Source organism: Sabethes cyaneus, chromosome 3 (assembly GCF_943734655.1).
Source record: "Sabethes cyaneus chromosome 3, idSabCyanKW18_F2, whole genome shotgun sequence".
Classification (NCBI taxonomy): Eukaryota; Metazoa; Arthropoda; class Insecta; order Diptera; family Culicidae; genus Sabethes; species Sabethes cyaneus.
The window spans coordinates 236116355-236135515 of NC_071355.1; the positions used below are offsets into that span (position 1 = coordinate 236116355).

The 19161-nt window shown below is 42.0% G+C and overlaps 1 protein-coding gene across 1 annotated transcript in view; it reads right to left on the bottom strand.

Annotated features, from left to right (window-relative positions):
- Positions 1-19161, bottom strand: part of LOC128742247 (trichohyalin) — a 65790-nt gene that overhangs the window by 10190 nt on the left and 36439 nt on the right. The window contains exon 3 of the mRNA XM_053838542.1: positions 1152-1302. Coding sequence (XP_053694517.1) covers positions 1152-1302 — 151 coding nt within the window. The remainder of the gene's footprint in view (positions 1-1151; positions 1303-19161) is intronic.

The window sequence follows — 19161 nt, forward strand, 5'->3', positions numbered from 1 at the left end:
CTTTCAAATTGATTCGGAACTGCCCAATTACTACTGTCTTCTTCATTTTCACAGTAAAAAGACTTCATATTCAACGCAAGGGTGTCAGATCAAATATTGCGAAAAAACTACATTACTGGTGACGTGACGAAACACTCAAAGCGACTATGTAACTTTAAGGCTTGAGGCGGTTGTCACATATTTCTCAGCCATCACCTAGTACGAGTCAAGTCATACGAGTCCCCAGACGAGCTGCTCATAAAGGAAAAGGTGAAACTATTACCAATGGCATGATAAGCACAGGTATGATAAGCAAAACAATTTTTATGATTTGGGAATTGAATAGTGAATGTTATATTTCCATAAGCTAGCTTTAGTTATCATTCCCTTGAAATATTGTTTGATATTTATCCATCGACATTCCCAACAACGAGCATGAATAATAAACTGCACCGAAAGCTCAAGGGCAGATGACGATAGAATAGAAATAGAAAAAAAAAACAGTTGCAAGTACTCGAACCAAACACGAGAGGGAGGATAAATATCGAGCTCCCAAAAGTACATTAAATATTTCGCGACCGTTCTGTTCTTCTGGCGATTCGTTCTGTCAACTCCCACCCACTCTCAGGATCAATAAAATCACCCCAAAAGAATTGCTTTCGGTTTCAAACTCGTTAGTTTACGATAGACTACGGCGGTTCTCCACTGACTCCCGAGCTGCTTTGAAGAGCTAGAGGACGTCACAGAAATGCAATCTCAATCCGTTGGTTTATTTGCCTAATCCACCGAACGACCGAACGAGGATGAGGTGATTTGATTGATTAAGCGACAATTCTGTTGATCCAGGTCGCTTACATTTCGTGAATTGTGGTTGACGTATTTGCGGATGTAAAATTCATCATAGAATAATTTAAATTTCGGTTGATTGTTGACTGACCCGAAATTATTTAGAAGTCACCCGAAGCGAGCACATTTACAACTTAATTGGAAAAGTACCAATTTTTTAATTTATTATTAGATTATAAATTCAAATAAATTACAAAGGAATATTCTCTAGTCTCTAGTATTGCATAATTAATCATGCTACGGAAATGACGTGCAAAACTCACAAGCAACACAAAAAACCACTAACCTTCCGATCTCAATTTGAACCGTTTTTACTACATTCTTACCTCCCGCTCCTGGATGCGCTTCTCGAGGGTGACATTGTAATCTTCCTGGATGCGCCGCTGCAGATCCTGCATATACTTCCGGTCCGTCAGCCGCACCACGTTGGTCCCCATCAGTTTCTCCAGCTGAGCGGTCACGCGTGGGAGGTTCACACTGCGAATGAAGACAGTAAGAGCGGAAGAAAAACGGTAAAACACTATCCGGTCAAAAGGTGAGCCCGATCATCAATCAAGCCAACTACCGGGAAGATTTTCCCACGCGTAAATCCTAACTGCAGTAACTGTGTTTTTCTACTATGAGTAATACAGTTGCAAGTGAGTGACAATCTTCTTACACAATGACAATCGATGCATTTGATCTTCAGAGAGAGATAGAGCAGGAAACCAACCACCGTGCAGACTTTGTTGCAAGCGACTAAAATTCAATTGGTTAGTTGTGGCACGAAACTATCCGGCGAGGCAACCCAAAAGGGATATACCCTACATTTAATCGATTGGATTTTCGGCACATGTTTACGCCGGAAGGCAAAGAAAAATTGGATGGTGGAATGACTAAACACACGTTTTACCATCATAAGCTTCATTCGTCCAAACAGCAGAATTATACAATAGTTTTCGATTTCTTTTGCCATTTTTAGCTATGCATAGTTGAGGTTGTATTAGTAGAAGTAGTAGTAGTTGCTGTTATTGTTATCTATTTCCAACCATTACGACAGCTGTTTTTTTTCTACACACGAATGTGAAATATTGATATGTCACGAAGATGTCACACAGTGAAATATCGCTTCCTCTTCAATGGATGTGGAGCATAGATAGCCAGCGACGGAGTAGGAGTTATCGTAAAAGCATGCCTTATGTAACAGTAGAAGCCTTTTGCTGCTTTCAGCTTTGCGTTAGGTATATCTGAACGTTAGTTTCTGCCCAATATTGCCCGTTTCTCAATCTGCACATGCACGCTAGTGGCAATATTAATTTTATTGAGAAAAATAAAGCCATTATTCTTCAAACAAACGTTTTTTTTTTGCGGGACCATCCTCACCATGGCCAAAATTTCCTCAGAAGCCTTCATATCTCTTTCACATTACGAATCTGGTTGTGATGTGCGTGGAAGGTTATAGTTATCAGGCCTTAAACAAATTCATAATTTTATTGTTTGCTTCTCAAAACTTGACTAAGAAAATAATTGTTTTCAAACCGTTTTCAAATAAAAGTTTCGTAAGAAACCCGAGACCGAAAAACCACATCTTTAAATTAACATAAAGCGATCTATTGCAGTCATCTTTTAAATTATTTTAGACTTGTCAGTACTTGGGTATGACATCGAGAGAGTTAGTTGGAAGTCTGGCTGGTTCTCTCAATCCCCTACCTAGCACCTCCACGCAGATCTAAGCCAATTGATGACGATCGGTTTGGTAGTCATACCCGGAAATGCTGTATACAAGTAAATACTGAAGTAGCTAAGGTAGGGGGTGCGAACTTGAGTGTCTGTTCCCCAGGTGAGGGGCGGCTCAAACAGCGTCTTTCTTCGAACGAGCGGCTGAATATGAAATGCAGACCCTTCAGGGGGATGTTGATATTGCGACCCCGGAAGGTAGTATGTATACCGAATTTCTTACATACCACGAATAATGAAAATGAAAATACAGAACCGATTAATCGGGATAAAATTCGATAACGATTTGAATCTCGCACTCTGGAATGTCCGAATCCTTCATAAACCGTCACGAAAGCTACATCGACTAGGAGTGGAGATTGCTACTATTCAAGAAGATCGGTGGCCGAATTCCGGAGAAAAGGGGTTCTATTCACCAGATCCTGTTACAGGTACTGCAGTGACGGTAGAAGGCGGCACATGGGATTGATTTCATAGTGCTGGAAAACAAAACTTATTGACTTATTTAAGTGGCTTGCCGTCGCAAGACAAAGTCCACAAGGCGAAACCACAAAGTTTCTATAATTAACTCGGCTGTGAGCTACCGCTCTCCAATTACTCGAACACCGAGTACTCTCCGCCAGATATCGCTCCACCTGGTCTAACCATCTTGCTCGCTGCGCTCCTGGTCGTCTTGTTCCTACAGGATTTGAGGCGAACACCATCTTTGTACAGTAGTTGTCCGGCATTTCGGCCTCCATATTCCATAGTGCTATAGAAAATACGATGTGGAAATCATCGTCGGAAATACAAATGCGCAAAGGGAGAAATTCCTCCGTCCCTTCATTCTAAGACATAGGCGGTATCTGTCGGCTAATGATAACGGTTACTTATTCAGCCGATAACCGGGGTGGCTCTTGCCGTATCAAGAATTCCTTTCCATTGCACTCGGTCCTGAACTAATTTATGGGCAACTCACCGCCAATTTGTTGCGCGTCTCGACACACGCACGTCGGCTTCAGCCTGGTCCAGCCATCTAGCATGTCGGGCCCCTCTATTCCTAGATGGACGCAGAGATTCTTAAAGAGAACGGATTTCACTATTCAATCGTTCGGCATCTTTGCGACGTGGCCGACCTACTTTAATCTCCCAAGTTTCGGCAGGTGTACGATGGGAATCTCTCCAAGCAGTGCCTGTAGATCATGATTCATACGCCTCCGCCGCTCTCCGCTTTCCGTTTGTACTCCGGCAAAAATAGTCCGAAACAGCTTACCAAATACGGCAAGTGCACGTATGTCTGCCGTAAGCAAAGTTACTGTCTCAAACCCGTATTGGACTACCGGTCTGATTAGCGTTTTGTATAGCATCGGCTTTGTGCGGCGGCGTTTGTTCCTTGATCTAAGCGTCTTGCGGAGGGAAAAGTAGGCTCGGTCGTTGTATCTCCTTACTCGTAATATTGTCGCTGGTGACCAGAGAGCCCAAATATACGAACTCAACCACCATTTCCAGTTCATCGCCGTCAATAGTCACTGTCCGTGGGAAGTAAATGTTGCTTTCTCTGGAGCCTCTTCCTACCATATATTTGTTTTTCGACGCATTGATTTGTAACCCTATCCTCCTAGGCTCAGTTTTTAGTCTAGTGTAGTTTGTTCTGCCGTCCCAAGGTTACTAATAATGATCGTCTGCGCAGGCTAGGAGTTGGCTACTCTTACTGAAGATCGTTCCTCTTGTTTCGATGCCCGCTTGTCGCATCATACGTTCAATAGCGAAATTGAATAACATACAGTCCATCCCCTTGCCGTAACCCTCTGCGTGATTCGAAAGGACTCGAGAGTGCCTCCGAAATACCCACTACCATATCACTGGTGCTCGCATCTGCCTAGCACCGTACTCGTGCATTATCTGCCATAGCTGTTCGCGTTCAACTGTATCGTATGCTGCTCTGAAATCCATGAAAATATGATACGTAGGCACGTTGTACTCTCGACATTTCTGGAGGATTTGTCGAAGAGTAAAAATTTGATCCGTAGTAGCACGGGCCACCATAAAGCCAACTTGATACTGTCCTGCGAGTTCTCTTGCTATTGGGAATAGACTACACCTGTCATTCACTCCTCCGGTAGTTTTGGTAGAACAAACGCTGTTGTCGTTTGTAGGCATTCCTAGGTTAACTTTCGTTTCGTTTCCTTCTGCTAAATCGCCGTTGAGGTGCTCTTCGAAGAACTGCGTCCACCTGTCGACCACCTCGTGCTTGTTTGTGATTAGATCCCTCGTCCCTACACACCCTTACGAGTTTGCGTTATACCGAATGGATTTGGAAAAAGTACTTCGGCAGGAGTGTAAAAACTATGGAGGCATAACATTTCTCAGTTCTCCCCCTAACATGCTCTGTAGACTGAGATCGACAGCGGAGTCCTTCGTCGGCGAGTGCCAAACTGGTTTTCGTGAGAGTCACTCCGTTTATTTTGCGACAATTCCGGGAATAAAGGGTGTCCCACATCAAATTTCACCACGGAAAAAACGCTGTAGAAAATTATCTAATCGACCGCTCCTTTTCAAACTTTCAAACAACAAAATATAACCCATGAGTAAGCTTTTGGCATATTTATTTTATTCTACTTCAACACCATAACCGTATGCTCGCACCTTACGCTTAACTCTACTCAAAATGTTTTGTACAACCTGGCTGCAGCTTCATCTGTACGGAAACCCACTTTTTCTTCATGTTTTCCTCAGATTTGACCTCCTTGAAATGCTTCAGTAGTGCCTGCTTAATAATAGCCTAGTATTTTGCGATAGGCCTTAGTGCGTTGGGAGGGGGGGGGGGGGGGTTCATGTCCTTGGGTACGAAAGTGACCCCGTAGGCTTCGTATCACTCCAGAACATTTTTTGAACAGTGGCGTGAAGCTGGATGCCAGAAGATCATAGGACCCTCGTGTTACATCAACCGAGGAAGCAGATGCTTCTGTAGACATTCCTTGAGGTAGATCTGCCAATTTACAGTCCCGGAAGTCACGAAAGGTACACTCCGTTTGCCACATGAGCAGATCACTTGCCAAATCATGTATTTCTTGGCAAACTTTGAAAGTTTCAGCATCCTTACTTCCTCCGGAATATCAAACTTGTGCTAGGCGGTGAAGTACAGTAGCCTCGGAAGCAGCCGGAAGTTGGCCTTGACGTAAGTCTTATCATTCGTGATGAGAGAGTTGAGGATTTTCCAGGTGCTTGGGCAAAATAAATTCGCCACTTTGCTTTTCGGGTGTCGCCATTTTTTCCAATTTTCGAAAAACTGACCGCGATAACATTAGAGTGCAAACAATACACTCTAAGCTACTTCCATACAAATTTTCAAGAGAAAATACCCTTTGGGTAATTTTCTACAGCGTTGTTTTTCCGTGGTGCAATTTGATGTGGGACACGCTTTACTAAGACGCTCCAAAAACTTCAGTCAAGTAAAAATGGCAAAGCAGGGTCTAGCTTAGCGGCATTTGGGGATGGTGTGCAAGAAATGGACAAAATCCTAATATTTTTCCAATTATTAACCAATATGCATGAGAACACAAAAAGAGGAACATATAGTTGTTTATTTAATCAAACATTATAAAAGCGGGTATTTTGAAAGGCATAAAAAGTAATATGGGGTAAATTTGCTTTTTATTGAGATCTAAAAACTTAAATTTGATGAGCGATTTCTTAATCTTGTCTTGATTTTCGTAGGTTTTTGCAAGGAAAATAATAACGTCTATATGAAAAGCAAGAATAGATTAGGTTTTTACATTCAAACTTTAAGTAAAAATGCTTAACACGCATTTTTTTTGGTCAAATAAAAAAATCTCTTTGTTTTTTTTTCGCCCCCCTCCCCCCTCCCCCCTCCTTCAGTTGCCCAACCTTGGCCTTGTTCAAAAACCGAGAAGTAGGCAACAATTGGGTTGTGGGTAACAAATGGCAAATTATCCTACTTATGTGTATGATTGTTTTTCATCCTAATCTTACCCTAATGAAAAAGAAAAAAGAACTAAGCAAATGCAAATATTGCCAAATATCATCAGTAGCAAAGACATATATCGCCGCGGTGGTTCCCTATTTTGCCTACGCTAGCAGCTTCTTCTGATTCGGAGCTCTGCTAGGGGGAGGGGGGAGATGTAGCGCCCCTACCTCGCGTGTGCTCTTTCTTCATACTCTGAACCCGGATTTAAGTCCTTGAAGATATTTACCGGTAGTCTCTAACGATTCGCACAGTTTGTCATTTTGTAAAAGTCAGCAGAACACGCGTGGTCGCGTTTATTATTCTTTTCGCGACGTAGGCAGCGCAACAGTTAAAATGTTGCACCGCACCGCACGAGCCACCACACCTTTCCTTTATGTTACACAGAAGGTAGGGCTAAACGATAAGAGTGAAGTTATGAATAAATGAGTCGTGAGTCACCCGTCGACCCGTCAGGTTGATAGGGGTGAGGATCTAGGATTTGAGCATCTTATCTTCTTTGTAAAGTATGGCAGAAATCCGTAGGATAGCTGGGAGCTACCCAATATGTTGGGTAAGATTAGGTTAGTATTGTAACACGGACTACACATGATTGACTGCAAATACATAATAATCCACTTCCCGTGGTCGAATCAGTATATAATTAGTATTATGTAACTAATAAAATCATGCGATCTGTTTACAAAAATTCGTTCGCGCTTTCGTTGTAAAATCCGCATTTGATTCTAAGGCTGTCTTCACTTCTGTTGATAATGACATAAGCACGTTGGATATTACTCCAGATATGATTCTGTCAGTTTCCCGTTTTCAAAAGAGAGGATCGTTGAAATCGTCGGAATTATCGTGACATTGTTAGCCGCTGCATCCAATCTATTCGAAATAGTAGTCATTAATTTCATTCTTGCTTGAACAAAATGTTATGTTCCTACCGACCAACACGTGTTTATACCTTGGCGATCCGTAACCCCATAATTCGTAATCATGATCTGAATTCAATCATTTAGAGCATATTACTTCAAAAAATTTCGCGACTCGGCGCATCACGGAATTTCACGAAATGGCTTAAGGGGAATGTAATGATCCGATCTCGGGAAGTGGCCGATTTTTTCAAAAATTTTAGTCGTTCATGTCCCCTTAATTCCTGTTTATGAAGTTGTTTTCAATGTGTGCAACATGACTATTGTTTATCTATTCAGCTTTCCAACTGCTCGGGTGTTCCTCAAGGCCGCAACATTAGACCAGTTCTGTTTGTGTTGTTATTTAACGACATTGTTTCGCTACTTGTATAGTTGGATGCAAGCTGATGTATGCTGATGATCTGAAATTATATTCGGTGATTCGTTCTACCGATGACTGTGTCCAGCTGCTGAGACTCTTGGATTTGTTTGTCGATTGGTACAGTTAAAACTGGCTTGTTATCGGCATTCCGAAATGTCAAGTAATGACTTTTTATCGCATCGCCTCGACTGGCTCCTTAACTACTATCAAATAAATGAGCATATACCCACTAGAGTTGATTAAGGTAACGATCCAGCTAGCATTTTCATCTGTATAAAAAAGGTAAAAATCAGCATTACGTACAGATATACAGGCTAAATAAATCGTATTTCATGCGTAAAATAGGCATATCCGTACTATTTTGGAGGTGATATACGTGATTACGAATAATTTTGAGCGTTACGACTATATAAGTATTCATATACGATAATATCCGATTAAGCGCGACTCGCTCCGTACTACTCTACGATTTTGTGCTGAAATTCGTATGTATGTCAGTCATTATCATTATATACGGAAGAAAATCAACTTGATCCCACTTTATCCAGCTTTAGTTACGATTTCGAGTTTGTTAGGAGATATTTACGATAGTTTTCGTACATCGATATACGAGTTGGTGCTAGCTGGGGACCTTGGGGTGCTGCTTGACGCCCAACTCACCTTCAACTTGCATCGCACGACGGCAGTATAAATAGGGGTTTGACAGCTTGGTTTGTCAGGCTTTTATTAAGAGATTTTCCTTGGTGCGATCCAGCAAATCACCATACCCCGAAAGAGTTCGTCTTCTGGGTTTCCAAACACTCCGAACTCCGTAGGAAGGTTCAGAATGTGTGGCTAAGATATTAAATGGCGAGATCGATTTACCGATAATTCTGTCTATCTTAAACTTTGGATGCACATCGTAACGGTCACTCCGACCGTTCGGACTACTGCAGCTAAGATTCCACCGAACAACCTTTGGATTGCACAAAACAATAACTGCCTGCATTCGAACTTTTTTGAGTTTGATGAACCGTCGTACAAGTTTGCATATAAATTGAACAGCGTTAGATTTTTATGAACATGACTCCAAATATTAAATACCTAAGACATTTTGGTTAGTAGAATTTTATAATTCTGAATTGGTTAGCTTTTTAGTAGTGAAAGCGTATCATGTTTCTAGTAGCTGAAAATAAAAGTTTTCGTTCAAAACTCGGGTCCCAAGGCCTTAATTAAAATGACACTTGATAACTTCAATGCGTATTTCATCGATTTCTTGCTTTCTTGCTTTCTTGCTTTGCATTGTTTTATAACGCAGCCAACAGGTTATACCGTGAACGTACCATATTCTGCGCAGTTAAGACATTTTTATGATTCTTCCGCTATTCTAAGAATTCTAGATTTAAATTAACAACGTAGATAGCAGCAACGTGAAGTGCTACGATCTATAATATCTGGTAAAAATATAGGAATTATAAGTCGACTAACAATTGAGTATATTTTTCGTTTTGTAAACTTATCCACGGTGCCTAATTCTGCGCACTTTCTTGTCCATGTTCCTAATTCTGCGCATGTTTGCTCCTAATTCTGCGCACCCAAAAAGTGAAAATAAATACTCCTGCCATACTGTTTATGTCTTTATACGCTGAAATCACACCAAAAAATCCGGCATTAGCTATTACCATAAATAAATCCATGATCCGGCCTTCTTGTGCTGTCCGGGTAGCAAAGGAATATTGTTATCATTTTGATTGCTTCATTTTAAATATTTTATTCTCGATAATGTTAAGGGCGAATTGATTCGGGTTTTCTGCACACTTAACATTACACTTTAGATTAATACTAAAAATTGTGTTTTCATATAGAAACCACTTCCCCACTCTCTGACATGAGGTTGGACATTAAAAAAAATAGAAGACATGGTTTCATGAACTGGCGCTCGTAGGTTCGGACCCCGAGACACAGCACAGGATTCCAATCAATGCAAGTTAAAGATTCTACTTAAATTTTCATGCCTCTATACCTCAGCCATTTGGGTGCGGTTGCGTATTCTTTTGTAATTTCTTTGTAGGATACATTACTGCGCAGAATTTGGCACATGAATAAAAAATCTGTGCCCAAATCTGCGCATTATTGCATCGTATTTTTCTAAGGAAAGCAATGCATGCAATCACTCTTTTTGTCTAAAACATGACTAAAACTAATTATTCTTTCTAATTACGCTGACTAATTTAATCATTGCAAAGAATTTCTATCATAAATTTGTTAATTTTCTAGAAGGATAATCTTAGCGTTGCTGCTAACGACGATGTTTTCTGCCATAAAAAATACTTTATGTTTCACGTTAAATTATTTCGCTCTCAAATATTATGGCTCGTGTGTGAATAATGGCGTAATATTCAAAAGACATTTATAAAAAAATAACGCAATGATCATAGTTATGCACAATGCTAAAAAATACTTATATATAGAAAAATGCGCAGAATTAGGAGCTGCGCAGAATTTGGTGCGGTCACGGTATATCTTGATAAAAGATTTTGTTTGGCCTGAATAACCTGAACCTGAACATTTATTTCATGCAATCAACTTTTCACGATCTTCGAAAGTGTTTGTCATTCTTTATTGGCGTAATATATGGAATATATCGCAAAACATTATTCTATTCTACTTGTATTTTCTGAGTCACTTTTGGAAAATCCACTAATATACCATTTTATCCAACTTTCACGCAACATGTGATCCAAAAAATGGAAAGAAAAAAATGAGCATGGAAACAATATTATTCTATGCTATCTAAATTTCTACAACCTCTACAATACTGGAAAGCTTTAATGCGAAACAGAATAATACCCAACCGAAAGCAATCTTCCACAGCTCGTTTGCTTCACCTTACGATTCACTCCGTCAGCCTAGAACAGACATATGAAACCGTCGTCCGTGCGTCGCGTCGTCGACCGTACTTTTCGCGCCACTAAATACTAACAACCGGGTGGTAGGCCCCGACCGGCAAAGCCCCAGACGCGTGCACTCCGAAGCACTAATCGAAGACAATTGAATCAGCCGGGCGGAAAACTTAACTAGGCTCACTTTTCTTTTTTCTTTTTTTTTTTGCAACACCAACATCGAAGGTCGAAGGACTAGGACTAGCTGCTGGTGAGCACTTTCGCGCGCGCTGGCTGAGAAAAGCGGTTAGAAACGGGCGTGCCAACCATAATATTGAAATGACAGTAAAAATAAAATGCGCATTAGAAGTGGCTAGTGCCAGGCCTAGGCGGGTTGAAGAACTTGACGACCTTTCGTCGTCCGTCTCCGGCCATGGTTCGCAATTGCTTTGCGATTGTTTAAACCTTTGCGAGCTGGAAACCATCCGAGCACCGATGAAATTGACACAAAATGATTCCAAGTACGGGCCGAGGACGACAGCGCAGGCAGGACACTAAACTTGTCCTGGTCTCCTGGTCTTGGAGAGAGAAGAAGGACGTGACAGAAGTCGGTCGATTAGTTTGTTATTGAAGTGATAACAAGGATTCGTTCCGGAAGGTTACTATTTATGCAAACAAAAGAGCTGTACGAGTGTAATTTTGCGTCGTTTTTGAAGGGAATAGAAGAAAAAGAAAGGTACTTAAAAGGTTTGAAGTGCTCGTTACTGCGAGTGCCTTGACTAGTGAATATCGTTGACAGGCTCATATCGCACGAATATTAATCAACCGTTAGAAATTAATCATCGTCATTGCTGGCTCCACTTCTCACGCTCCGGTAGCTACTTTCTGTACCAACAGTATAATTTTCTTTACTACAAGAACACCGTGCCCGTGACAGTCACTAGCGGTCGTCATTACCGTGGCTGAAACTAAAAGGTATCATTTGATACGCGTGTATAATTTATCGTGTTGCTTCCCATCTAGAGGAAGCATCTCTTTCTGCGTTAGATGATATCGTCCTGTTGCAGATGATGGGGCGGCATGGTATGTCAACCTCGCACGGTACGAAAGTATTAGCGACACAAGCTCCTTTCCACTAGCTAGTTTTATTATTAGGTTCTGGTCTTGCAAGATGGGCTGGACCCTTTTACCGGTAAGATAGATGAAAGTCTTCGCGAGAAATTCTACCGTTTAACAGTCTCTTATGAAAGTTACTTAATAGTAGAAGCGAACCCTCCTTCATTTCGATACTGAGAAATGATCGAACGCAACTGTCAGTAATTGATGCTTTTTCCAGCAATAACCGGTACTGGACAGCCATGGTGTGGCCCAGTTACCGACCAAAGCGGTTGTGGTGATTCTAGTCCCCTCCCACGTCGGCTAATATGGTAGGTACGACGTAAATTGAATTGTGACGATAACAGCCAGACAGCCAGCAACCACGCGTCTCCAGCAATCCACCATCGCGATGCATGATGAATTGCACGCGGCATAGAAGACCTTCTACCCATGATTTTCCTACTCAAACCAGTCCGCGCAGCTGAACTGAGCTGGTTGAAAGTAGCTTACTGCATTGAGCATAGAAATCAAAGCCGGAAAGTTACAGAAGTTTTATGGACAACATCGAATTGAATTTATCAGATGGCACACATCAAGGAAATTACTTACAATAAAGTTAAAATTAAATTTAGCTTTTACTTGAATTCTTAATAATGAAAACAATTTAAATACACTAACTAAAAAATGATAAACTTCAAGTAGCACTGCAATTTATCTGGTATCAAAAAGCGAAAAGTACGCTGTGATGTCACTCGCTGCCTTTTTCAACCTTTTTCGACATTATGATGAAACTTAATTTAATATTAAAACTTTCTGTTCCCGTTTTCTGCTATTCCCGTGCACTTACGATGCAATTTCATATGTTGCATACATCGGCTGAATGGGGGAACAGTAAAGAGTGGCCTCCCATCAATCAACGGTTGATAACATTAATCACTTCGCGTACGTACGAACACATAAATATTCGTATTTGAGAAACCCCGCCGATATGATTCTGTCTGGCTTTTTGTCAGCTTTTGAGTAGAAAGACAACACAATACAAGCGGAGGATAGATTTAATTAAAAAAAGCCCCTCGCTGCTGGTCGTTAGTGCTGGTGGCAAGTAATCACGCTGCACCTGCCTGACCAGGTGGCGGTTCATGGTATTTAGAAGCATTAGATTTGTTGCTTTATGGCTGTTGTTAAAGGGATAATAAATTTTGCGAAATCTTCTAAATTGATATTTCAAATATGACGTAAAAATGCAAACATTCTCATTCGAATCGAGAAAGGTCATCTGTGATCGATTGGTAAATTTGCAATCTGTTGATCCGTCCAAAAGTTACGATTCCCATATTTATCCTACTCAAACGTGACCTTCACCGGTTGGGCAAAACCAATCGAAATTTTCCCTTTCCGGTTCGGCAAAGAAAGCTGCTGCTGCTGGTTTTGTTCTACTGTTCCACATTTGCCACGAGCTCAAGATTGCACTCCTCACTGCTGCAAGCAGTGTGCTGCGCGGCTGTTCCGAATCATGCAATCATGTTACCACCAGCCAGCCAGTTTGAGTGACAGTATTTCAATTCCTGCCGGGCGCTGCGCTGCGCTGGCTGGCACGAAACGTGCCATTTAAAAGCCAGCGATTGTTCATTTTCCGTACCATAGTACGTGGTACAGTCACACAGTTTTCCGCCGTGTATAGATTTTTCCTGCCGACCCCAAACCAACCGACGACTGACGCTGTTGGTGTCGGGTTCGCGGGAGTGAGCCAAGTTTCTGCAGCTGACTCCGCCGTCCGCCTTGATATTGAGCCTTGGCACAATGGTTAAAAAATGTAGCTATAGAACCTACACAAAGCAACCGATAGTGTTGCTAATGTAGCTAATTCTTGATAGCACTGTGTTTGTCCGCGTTTTATTAGAAGGGGGCTGTTGCAATTATTAGCTTCAGGATTGGGTTTCTGGTAGACATCACTGGGTTGCACCGGCTGTAGAATACGATCAAGCAGAAATGCAGTTCAGCAAACGTTTCAAGGTCGCTGCGCTTCTCATGGTATGACCGAACGAAGTGCAAATAACTGCAGTATTTATGTTCTATTATTAGGTGAATATGGTTTATGCAGGGCAAAAATTTAAAAAAGTTTTATTTATTATTAAAGGTTTATAAACCGACTCAAACGAAAATCGTGAAAGAAATTGCACGATCCTAAAATGAACGTAATAGTAAAATCTGATCTAGATAAATAAAATGTATTTTCTACAAGTCTCTTTTGTCGTTGCGAACTCGTCAGCAGCCTAAGAGCCAGGGCGGCTCATGCTATTATAAGAGGGCTAGCAGTAAAGTAGCCGCATATCTTGTCGAAATAGCATTTAAGTAGCATTTAAGGCAACTTAAATGCTTATTGGTTTACATTTAAACTGCATTGGAAATGCTCATTGGTTACCTGGGTTCCTTTATTTCCCCATAAAAATGTATATTTTGTTCAGGCAGGATGTTTACTACCTAGAAAAACCCAGGGATTTTTTATTTACTTTGGTAAAACCGGGAATTCTCAGCGAATTTCACCCAACGTCAGGGAATTCTTAAAATCTATTACAATGTTTTTCCCATAGCACTGTATCCAGACTTGGATAACGATCCAAATGACCGACGTTGGCATAAAAATATAAAACATCTTCGGAATGCGCGGCCCGGTTTCTCCAAGGGTGCGCGCAATGAAATTTAAGTTAAATAACAGTTTAAACAGTTTTGCATGCCTTGGAAAACGGAGTATGGAGGCGGAGGATGAACCATGAACTCGCACAGCTCTATGGCGAACCCAGTATCCAGAAGGTGGCTAAAGCTGGACGGATACAATGGGCAGGGCATGTTGCAAGAATGCCGGACAACTACCCTGCAAAGATGGTGTTCGCATCAAACCCGGTAGGAACAAGACGACCAGGAGCGCAGCGATCAAGATGGTTAGACCAGGTGGAGCGAGATCTGGCGGAGAGTACTCGGTGTCCGAGGAAATGGAGAGCGGTAGCCCTCAACCGAGTTACATGGAGAAACTTTGTTCAACAGGCTTTGTCTTGCGACGGCAAGCCTCCTAAGTAAGTAAGCATGCCTTGTGGCTCGGAGAACGAAACACAGATACAAACATTTCCGCGCGATTTACAGAAAAACACCGCGGTGGATTTTAGAGTTAGCCGCAATGGGCGCAAGAATTCAGTGCTGCGAGAATACAGCACGCATTGGTAAGCGATGAAAGAGCGAGTGTTGCCCTCCGCTTAACCAAATTTGCTTGAGCTTGCGCGGGAAACAACAAGGCAGCAACAGATAAAGAACCCATGCGCGGGGCGCAATTTGCCGGTCGGTAGATTTGAAGGAAGCAATTCTCGCATGGAGAACTCGCCCAAGGAAATGAAATAGGTGAGGAAATTTCCCCATTTCGGTAGCTTATGTCTAATCCTGGAAAAACCCTGAAAAATTCAAAGAATCCTTCTTTCAAAACTGTATAGATACCCTGCCAGGCAGTTCTTCGCCGTTTGGCTGGTTGTTTCGCCCTGCTGGCGGCGTCGCGAGGATGCCGGACGATAGCCCAGGACCGAGTGTAGCCACTCCGGCTCTAAGCATCTAAAGCAAGTGCCTCTAAGCCATTAAAATCGGTTCTGAGAAGCTTTAAACCAAAGAGGTTAATAACATTTTCGAACACGGCAAACTGAATGTTATATCGAGCGAGAGTGATCGGTATCAAGCAACCGTTTACAAGAATATTCTGAACTAGACCGGAATAATTGCCATTACTGAACAGCAATGCTGTCGTTCGACCAACCTAAGTTTGACGCTAGATGACTGCACACTTCCAGCTAAGCCAATGTATTCACTGACACTTTCTACGTTACCCTTATGACCGGGATGCGTCGAGAAAATCTTTACGGTTGGGCGCTTAATAATTTACACTACAGAGACTATAGATTACAGAGGCAACAAGGCACTAAAAATCCGCTAAATTTTGAACCAAAGCGGAGATTTACCTTTATTTATGATAAACCTTTAGCTTTTACCCATAGTCGCTCAAGTGTTTCATAAATTGGAGGCCGAAGAAGCAATTCAGCTTGTTAGAGACGGTATTTAATACACCTCCGCCATGGAATTTTCTGTTGTTTTACTGGTTACGAACGCGTCAAAAGATGGAAACAGCACTTCCGAATAGCTCTTGCAAGCAAATCTTCTCGTCAAATTCAATGATTATATCGAAGTCCAACTCCGTCACAGTAATAAAAGGAAATTATCGATTTTCACGTTGGGAGCACACGCACGTTCTGGTAGTAAATCAGCAGCGGATTGGGAAGAGTTTAGCTCCAGATCAGGCAATGAGCTGGAAACGCGAACTGCGCCATCAAAAGAACTGCTATAGCAATTGTACCGTTTGCCTGGTCTAAAATTTTGGGTGGAAGCTCAGTTCCGTACACCCAAATCAGCACATGGTGATCAACAGGAACAGGATAGGGATTGTGAGTGATGGCCAAGATGTGAAGCCACCAACACAGGAGGAGGTTACTGTCCTTCCCAGTCTTACCGTTTTTCAGTTCACTGATTGGCGTCTGAACTTCTAAAAGTGGGCAGCGAACGGTTGTAGAAAGTAATCCATCGGATCCTTGTCTGCATCTGGGAGATAAAACAAACACTGGAGGAGTGGTTGGATGGCCTCATTTGCTAGACTAGACAAGTTTCGAGAGTACAACTTGCAAATTCATCATCTGTGTGTGGACTTTCAGGCTGTGTACGATTCAGTAAAACTAAACAAGCTGTAGCACATATCATTAGAACATGGTTTTCCAACGAAACTAGTTAAGCTGATTCGGGCGACGCTGATAGTGCGTGAGACCTTACCGATGGATCATAAAATTTCACAAGCTTTTTGGTTTGGTTACATCGGAATCAACCGTATAGCAGTGAAAGAGACCTTAAGGCCTTCAAATGGAAAGCAGCATGTGGCAGGCTGTGATGGGCTGGGCACGTGGCCAGAATGCCCGATGAAAGAGTTGCCAAAACTATTCGTAGAATCGACAACACCAAAAATTGTGCGTGATCGGCGGTTAGAGAAGTTACATCGGCGTGACTTATCGGTTCGTAACTACAGATTGCTTGTCAATCGGCGAACTATTTGAAAAATTTCGACCTCTCTTCTTTACTTTGCAGTTTTACGGGGAACTTTACTGATTCAATGAAGTAACAAATTCTTGTCCAGGAATTTGTCCGAAAACAGTCTTGTAGTTCGTTTTACTCCTGCATAAGCATGCAACCATATGTCGTCAGTAAATGCTAAATGCGCATCACCGGCTGAAAACTTCGAGTTTCGAATTCCATTCCACAGGAGAAGCTAATTTAAATTGTAGTCATCTCAATTCAACTCGATTTTGGGCTACTCGTCCTAGTCGTCGCAGAAGTCGCAAATCACTTTCAACTTGGTCGAGCCATCTTGCCCGTTTAGCTCCCTTGTTCCTGGTGTTGGTGGAGTTGATGGAGGAACAGTTTTAGTCACGCTGTCGTCTGGAATTCTTATGACGTGTCCGGTCCACCGTAGCCTACAGCTTCAGCTCTAACACGGCAAGGGCGCATATTCCTTGCTTGAACAGCGCCACGACTTCAAACCCATAAAGATTACTGGTCTAATAAGGGTTTTGTGCATCATCAGCTTCGCACAGTGGCGCATGCTTCTTGAAAGTAGCCTTTTCGAAAGACAAAGTATGTCCGATTTCCCGGCGCATTCAAGCTGGATCTCCTTACTGATGTTGTTGTCCGCGTCACCAGCGATTCCAAATACACGAACTCATATACCACTTCGAGTTCGTGACCGTCCGAGGGAGGCGCGAGTTGTTTCGTTTGAGCCTCTTCCTTTCATGTATATGGTTTTCGATGCATTTATTTTCAGTCCAATCTTCCTGCACTCCGTTTTTAGTCTGGCGTAGATTGCCTCCGCCGTTGCAAAATTCCGGGCTATGAGATGAAAGTCATCTGCAAAGCCTAGAAATTAACTACCCTGCAGGTATCAGCATCTTTGGCTAGAACGGCACGTTCCTCACAATTACAATCATGTACAAGGTTTGCGGTGAAAATTATGTAGCTCTGATCAGTCGCGTCCGTTTATCCGGAAAATCGTGTTCGTACATTTTCTGCCATAGATGACCACGACCGACTGTATCGTATGCTGCTTTGAAATCAATAAAGATGTGACGCGTGGGTGGATTGTATTTCCAACATTCCTGTAAGATCTGTCGGATAGTAAAAAATTGGTCCGTAGTTGCGCGAACTCCCGAAAACCCCACATGGTAATTCTCTACCAAACCCTGTTCCACCGGTGACAGCCGACTTAACAGGATCTAGGAGAGTAGCTTGTAGGCGGCCTTTACCAGCGTAATGCTGCGATAGTTGCACAGTAACCAAGCTAATTGCCCTTTTTGTAGATACAACATGCCACTCGATTCATCCATTTCTCCGGTAGCTTCTCAGCCTCCCAAATTTTAGATTTAACCCGGTGTAGAGCCGTTGCCAGCATTTCTCGACCATGTTTATAAAGCTCTACCAGTCGGTCCTTACCAGCGGCTTTGTTGGTCTTCAACAATCCGATATCTCGTTTGACTTCTTGAAGGTGCTGGGACCTGGGACTTCCGTTCCGCTTCCTTCTGCAACTTCGCCATTCAGGTGTTCATCAAGAAACTGCTTCCACCGGTCGGCCACCTCGCGCTACCTAGACGGTGAATTTCATAAAGATTTTGTTGCAGAATTATTCATTACTTTTGGTTTTTATGGTATTACGTAATACCAAGAAAATACGAGTCAAAACTCGTCAGAATAAATCTATTAATAAAGCAAATTTATAGTGGTTTCTTTTATTACCACGATAAAACTAGTTTATTGTATCTCGTCACTAATAAATTTTCTATATGCGTGGCGTATCAATACAATATGGCGCACCAATCAAAATTGATCTTATTACGGATGCTTCTCAAACCGAAATAAATCTGTTAGTTTTATAGAGCTACTAGCTGACCCGACAAACTTCGTATTGCCATAAATTAAACTGTGTTGTACATAAATCGTGAATCTCGGATGACCTTTGTCACAATCTTGAGTTTTGCAAGTTTCTGGGGAGTTCATGGGTGTTTTAATATACAAATTTTCCTCACCGTAAAGTAGAAAACAACTCCCCCCATTGCTTAGCCTGATAAAATAAAGCGGATAGCATTTAAATATTCGCCATCATTACAAACCATTTCGCCGAATACCATTTTGCGGAATAACAATTCTCGGTGGACCATAACGCTGATTATAGAGTTTTGCAGAATACCATTTCACGAAAAACCTTACGCGGGATATACCATTTCACGGAAAATCTTTTCGTAGAAAGTAATAGAGGTCACTAGATCCAGGAAAATAAATAAACCTAGATAGAGG